This window comes from Gopherus evgoodei, chromosome 15 (genome assembly GCF_007399415.2).
Source record: "Gopherus evgoodei ecotype Sinaloan lineage chromosome 15, rGopEvg1_v1.p, whole genome shotgun sequence".
Taxonomy (NCBI): Eukaryota; Metazoa; Chordata; order Testudines; family Testudinidae; genus Gopherus; species Gopherus evgoodei.
Genome location: NC_044336.1, coordinates 28,024,245 through 28,030,925, shown reverse-complemented (window position 1 = coordinate 28,030,925; position 6,681 = coordinate 28,024,245). Strand labels below are relative to the sequence as shown.

General features: G+C 49.9%; 1 protein-coding gene across 1 annotated transcript; it reads right to left on the bottom strand.

Annotated features, from left to right (window-relative positions):
• Window positions 1-430: 430 nt before the first annotated feature.
• Window positions 431-5,077, bottom strand: CBX8 (chromobox 8). Its single transcript, XM_030534275.1, has 5 exons — window positions 4,955-5,077; window positions 4,470-4,513; window positions 4,222-4,287; window positions 4,051-4,117; window positions 431-3,824 (listed from the first exon to the last, which is right to left on the bottom strand). The coding sequence occupies exons 1-5, from the start codon at window positions 5,021-5,023 to the stop codon at window positions 2,991-2,993; spliced, it is 1,080 nt and encodes a 359-aa protein (XP_030390135.1). The 5' UTR covers window positions 5,024-5,077; the 3' UTR covers window positions 431-2,990.
• Between the last annotated feature and the right edge of the window lie 1,604 nt (window positions 5,078-6,681).

Genomic DNA, 6,681 nt, shown 5'->3' with positions numbered 1-6,681 from the left:
CTAGCAATCTGGAAATTAATTTCCGAAATCGATTCGTGCATGTTAATGCCCGGCCGAGAGACTGTTTGCAGCCGGCTTATGGAAGCGCTGCTGGGGCAGGAGAGCCCGGGGATCCCGTGCGGAGGGAACCGGCCCCAGGGGCAGGATGGAGCCGTCCCTTCCAGCCAGAGCCTAGAGCTGCGGGGCTGCCGTTTGTCGTGTGGGTGCGAAGCCGAGAAGCAGCCGCTGGTGCTGGGGGAGGGACGCGCGCCCTCCCTTCGGCGGAGAAGTCGGGTCCGGCGGGTGCAAGAGGCCTCCAGGGCCCCTGCAGACAAAGGGCGAGGGAGACGGGGGCTCCTTCGGATGCCAGCGCCTGGGATCGCCTGCACCCAGGCAGGCGGTGGGAGGTCCGCCCCGGGCACCTTCCCCGCAGAAGCGGGCGCCAGGGCAGGGCAGGGCAGGCTCCTCGCTGTTCAACAGCACGTCACATTAGGGCAAGTTCCTATCCTCTCCCCGCCGCCCAGTAACAGCCAGTACCGGGGCCTTCGGGCTAAGGGACAGCAAGACCACACTCAGCGGCAGGCAGACGGGACCGAGCCCGCGTTCCCCCAGGAATCGCGGGGAGAGAGATGTCCCAGCTATAAACAAAGCAAGGTGGAGATTGCCGGGGAGGACATAACAAGGACACGTTTCTATTTACAAAGTATATATTTAAACTCACATAAAAAGCAGGTATTATGTAGACATTCACGGTTGGCAGAAGACACGTATTTAAGCTTCACTTCGGAGACTGAGATTTAGCCAGATTTGTTTTTTTTACAAGTCTTAGAATTAAATAACACACACACACATCCAATATATATGTAGATATATGTACATACACACAGGTATGTCTAGCTTTATATATGTGCAGATCGAGACACATATATATTTACACAGGTCTGGAGTGAAGAATGCCAAATTAAGATCACACCCTGACTTTTAGAATGAGGCAAGAGCTGCACTGTGATCTCTGTAACAAGGGGAGGTATTTTCCAGCTTTCATATATATAGGGGGAGGATATAGGTAGATAAACCCTCATCATCATACACATGGTAACAGACAAGTCCCATGTAGGTTTAACCTGAAAACAGCATCAATATTGCTACATTCCTTGCTTCAGTTCTTTGTACAAACTAAGTTTAAAATCTTGGTTTTACAAAATATTATATTAAACACACAAGCAGCTCCCTCTGTACAGTCCCAAGTCCCAAAGATGGAAGGGAAAGGGGACTAAAGAGGTAGGAGGTAAAATTATCCAGAATGGGCCTAAGAGCAGCAAAGGCTACTCCTGTACTCCTGTCCCTTCCTCTTCCCATCAGGCCCCATGTGCTTTCATCCTACCTGCAGTCCTCACACTAAGAAGCATTTAAGACCTTTACTGAGCCAAACAGAGAAGATGGGAAAGGCCAGACTCCTTTTTCTGGGGCCCTTCGGGGCTGTTGGACAGTTTTGTGCTTTTGAACCAACAAAGGTGCTTAAACCAACATATGTTAGGAGTGGAGAGCACCTGTTACACCTTAAAAAACAACACCAACACCTACCCCCTTCTCCCATAACAGGCTCAAAAAAAAAAAAAAAAACAGCCTCTCCCATATCTAGGTAAAGTTGGAATATCAAGTTCAGAGAGAGAGAGAAAAAACACACTTCTAGAATCCACACTCGCTTTCTGCAAGGTAGCAAAAGATTTCTGGTTTACGCTCACGGATGGAAGCCGCTGCATTTTGTTCAGTCATTAAATCTCACTAAGCCTGGAACAAAACCAAACCAACCCATTCACATATGCTTTCAAAGAGAAGGGTGTGATCAAACTAACTGCCACCTGTGTCAGCAGCACCTACTTTGTCCCTAGTAGTAGATCTCCTCTCAGCCATTGTGAAACTGGCATAAGGCAGGGAAAATATTTATTTTCTCTAACCCCCAAGAGTGACTCTGGAATTTGTTGGGGGAGATGTGGATATTATAGAACACTGTATCTGCAGTCTCCCCGCAGTCCAAAGGGAACTGTGGCCTGGAAAAAACACAACACTTTCTATAACAGCATGAGCATCTAAATATGGGCAGTGACACTTTATCCTCCCAAACTTTTCTGGCATTTCAGGAATGTAAACAGATTTTTTTTTAAGTGGGTGGGGGGAAAGAATCAAGCAAACAGACAAAATGAAAACAGCTTCTCAGCTCAGTTCTGTCTCCCATAACTGCTATGACAATTCTATTAAAGTGCATTTCAGTATCACTCCTTTTAGGAATCTTAAACATACAAACCTCCTCTTCATTTGCAAGAAGAGGTAATTCAAGTTAATACTTCACTAGAACAACTTTCAGTCTTTTTATGGACTTCTGCTTTTTTTGATTTTATACCAACTTTTTTTTTTTCCCAATTGGAAACAAAACCCAAACAATACTGTAAATTCAAGTGCTTATTTCAGCTGTCCAGACTGACAGGTCTGGATACAGCACACTTGATTGTACAAGCAACACCTTATATCACAATCAAGAAACCAGGGCACTTTGCCCTGAAAGAGATACAACTTCCCCACGCATCATCAAGAGCATCTTATGAAAAAACCATAATTAATAAAACCCCAAAACATAATTAGCTACAAACATCATTCACTATATACACTGGCTCCTGCAACAGATACATTAACTTGTTAGTTCTGTTTTATTGTCCTTCCTAAGAGCAACTGAGCAGTCACTGTTCAGTCTCCATTTAAATAAAACAACTTGGAGTTGAAATATATATATATATATAGAGAGAGAGATATATATATATAGGTATTTTTCTTAAATAACATATTTACATCTAATAGAAAATATAACTCTAGAGATAATCTTTCAATGAAACAGAAAACTAGAGAAAAAAACGCAAGCAGAAAGAATTAAGACAGTTTCTAGGTCCTGTCCTGGGAAAAAAAACCCACCAAGCTCTAATCAAGCCTTTATCTTTCTGGATCTATCCTGCAAACACTCATCGCTTTTCTTTAAAGAATCCTTGGTCCGTGCTGCTCTCTTTAATTGTAACCGTCAAAAAGTTAGATGTCACATCAGTCACCACCACTTTCTCCAGGTTGTTGAGAGATGGGCTCCAGGACTCCTCTTCCGGGTCCCCCAGAATTCTGGAGACAGGGATTCTGGCAATGAGGGAGGGTCTGCCAGACTGAGTCCCCACACTGTCTCTGTACAAGCTTCCCACAGAGCCCTGGTCTGTGGAGCTGTGCATGATCTTAGGGCCGCCAGGATCCAATCCATCTTGCCCCTTTGGGTCCAAAAAGTCTGACCTGTGCTTGGTGATCCTAGGTGAGTAAGTCTCTGAGGGTCCCAGCTTCATGCCAGCCTCTGCTCTATTGGGGGTGGACATGGCACCAGAGAGGTCAGGCTCCTGCCTCCTGGCCAGCTGGATCACACTGTGTCCTGAGCCAAACTTCGCTACCCCAGGAATGGTCTCCTCTATTTTCCTGGTTTTGAGGTAGTCCCCCATCTTGTCCCCTGGCTCACATAATTTCCTCTTGGAGACATCCAGAGCCTCTGGCAAGTCCTTGTAATGCTCTTTCCTAGGCTTTGGGCCTCTCTTTTTAGGGATCTCTCCAGGTTTATCTTCCATTCTCCCAACCCGGTCCCGGATGCTCTCACCCCTCAAGGTGCTGGGACTGCCCTGGGCAGGCAGAGCTATGTTTCTCAGTCCTTCCCTTGCCCGGGAAGTGGAGCCCAGCTCCTGGGGTGATCTACCAGGATATGGCACCCGGATCCCCCTGGCAGAGTCACTGCGGAATTCATAGGTTTTGGCTTTTGCTTTTGCCTGTGCCTGCAAAGAAGATAAATCAACTGGTGACTTTATTATCCTGCCATTCAGCTCCATAATTACAACTTCCCAGATAAGCAATGGCCTTTCCACAAGCCTTCCCCATCAGTGCTGGAGCCAGATCCTGCTATTAGCATGCTGGTTCTGACGCTCTCCATTGCAGAATGCAGCCCCCTCCACTCACCAACTAAACAATGTCAATGCACACACTAGGCTCCTGCCTCCTTACCTTTAACAGGAAGGTTTTGGGTTTGGGGCCTCGCTTTTTGGGGCCATATAGCTCCATTTCTCGTTCCCTAGAGGTATTTAAAAAAAACAAAACAATTTCAATTCTGCATTGCTACAAAACAGAGCAACGTTTTTACAAGTGTGATGTATATGACCAGCCAAGGGCTTGTACCTTTCCTCAAAGGCTGCAAGCAGCCGGGCATCCAGAATGTTTTCCTCAGGTTCCCAGGTGCTGTACCTATGGGGACATAAACAGAGATTGAGAAACAGTGTCACTTGTGAGGGGGAGGGGGACAAGATATATAAAATTTAAAAAAAAACAGGATCTAACTTTATTTTCTATTATAATGCAAAATAAATAATAACCACCATCTTCTGCGTATTTGCTAGGCTGAATAATTGTATATATAACCTACTTACTTCTGAGACCAGCCTTTCCATTTCACAAGATATTCCATGCGCCCCTGCAGTTGCACAGAGAGAAAATAAATAGGCATGGGGGAATCTAGATGCATGCAATTAAAATATGCATGTAGCAACATGCATGCAACCAAATAAGCCTGCATCATAGGCATGTGTCAAATAGCTGCAAACGGCCAAATGCATGGAACAAAAATATGCGTGCAGCAAACCCATGCAACCAGAGATAAAGCAAAATGCATCTGGCAAAAAATATGCATGCAGCAAAGCATGCCTGCAGCATTTTTGTAAAAATGGGCATGCAGGACAAAAAAACCCAGATGCAATGTGTGCAGTGCAAGTCCAGGGGAAGAGGCAGCTCTGAACTGCTGCTGCAAATGGGAGCAGCTGGGGGAGGGAGCAGGGCTGTCTCGGAGCCGATCTCGGCCTCCCGCAGGCCTGGGGGGCTGCATGCACGGGGGCTGGGGGGCCCAAAAGGCACCTACTTTGCGGATGCGGCGCTTGAGCAGGGCCTCGGCCGCGAACACCCGCTCCCCGACGGCTGAAAGCTCCATGTTTACTCGGCCGCTGGCAGCAGAAAAGCAGCAGCCAGCGCAGCCCAGACCATAATACTCTGCCCGCTGACGTCAGCCCTTCCCGTGCGCCCCCCCCTTCGCCGTCCCTCCCCCCGCACTTGTTGCTGGCGGAGCCGGTGGAATATTCCGCCTGCACCTCATTGGCCAGAGCTCGGCCCCTCCTCCTCCTGCCCCCCCGAAGACTCCGCCCCTTCTCCCCTCCCCCAGCCGCCCCCCTCCCCGTACGTGACCCGCCTTTCAATAGCAGGGGGCGGAGCCAGAGGAGCGACGAGAGACCGGCGGGCGGCGGGGGGACCCTGGGCCTTCGCTGTCTGGCTGTGGGGGCGGGGCGGCATAACCCCCCCCCCCCCCCCCCCGCACAGCGTCTCCATCCAGCCCCGTCTTTCTAAATCACTGTCCCCCACCAGCCCCCGGGCCAGGCAGCCACCGCCGGCCCTGCCCAGCCCAGGCTCGACCCCAGCCCGCAGCCACGGCCGGGCCCAGCTCGAGCAAAAATTCAAACCAACTTCTGTGACATCCCCAGTCACTGTCAGCCCCAGCCGCAGCAGCGCACGGGCACCCGGGCCGGAGTCCCCCCCCGGCCCAAGGGGTTCCACGGCCCCCAGCGCTGGGGACTAGGGGAGAAGCCAGCCCCCCCCAGCACAGCAGATGCTGCTGCTACGGGTGAAGTGGCGCCGTGTTCTTGGGGAGTCGGTGGGTCTGTCGAACCCGGGGCCAGACTGCGCATTCTGACTGTGATTGATTTTCGTTTCCAGTGGGCAGATTTGCGCTCCGCGCTTGTGCAGGCCGGTGCGTGCTTCTCAATCAACGCGACCCCTGTTACCAGCGGGGGGGATGGGGGCTCGGTGACAGCCCCCGGCACGCTGGCTGTGCGCGCAGCGGCTGCGTTTCCTGAAAAGCTTCTGCAGCGTTTGTGCAGAGAAAGGAAATTTCAAAGCACAAAGGGCTGAAAGAGTTGAAGCAGCAGCAGAGTCTCGTCTCAGGTCTTTTTGCTGGTGGCTTTGGACTCGCGCGTTGCGGGGACTGTCGTAACCCCACTGGCTGGCGCACCGGGTCCCAGCCCTCCCGGTGCCCCGGTCGAAGTGTAACAGCCGCGAGTCCAGGCTGCCCTGCTAGCGAGGTGTAAAAGAACCTACCGCTGAGCAGGGCGGGATGGTGCCTATGGAAAGCGACGTAGGGCGATGATTTCATTTGATCTGGAACTACTACAGGACACAAACTCTAGAAGAGGACTTGGGATTTAACGTGTTCTCGCCCGGAGGCTTATTTAGAACAGACAAACAAAAACTCTGCGAACTTTGACTTCAGCGTATTGTCTGCGCGAGATGGTTTCATTTCCACATACACTCTATCTAGGGCTGTCTTTGAAATAGTAGCACATGCAAAATGTGCCGATTGTAACAAAGAGTAGTGGGAAATGACCCTGTTCCCTATTACCGATCTGTATTGATCTCTCTGCTCCTTAGGTACTGGACTATCAAAGAACGCATGAAACAGATGGATTTGTTAGGTGCAGAGACAGAGGGCTGGGGAAAGAGAGAAAACTCCATTGTGGGTTAATGTAACAAAGAGAAATTGTATCTTATTAACGAAGTACTCGAAGATTGCGTAAAAATCACCTCATTAGACACTATCTG

Bases quoted from the DNA above. Each gene is read 5' to 3' on its own strand.
- CBX8 (XM_030534275.1), bottom strand. From the start codon at position 5,023: ATGGAGCTTTCAGCCGTCGGGGAGCGGGTGTTCGCGGCCGAGGCCCTG. The intron at 4,288-4,469 runs GTAAGTAGGTTA...ATGTCCCCATAG, and splicing joins TGGAAAGGCTGGTCTCAGAA to GTACAGCACCTGGGAACCTG. The intron at 3,825-4,050 runs GTAAGGAGGCAG...TCTTCTTTGCAG, and splicing joins CCAAAACCTTCCTGTTAAAG to GCACAGGCAAAAGCAAAAGC.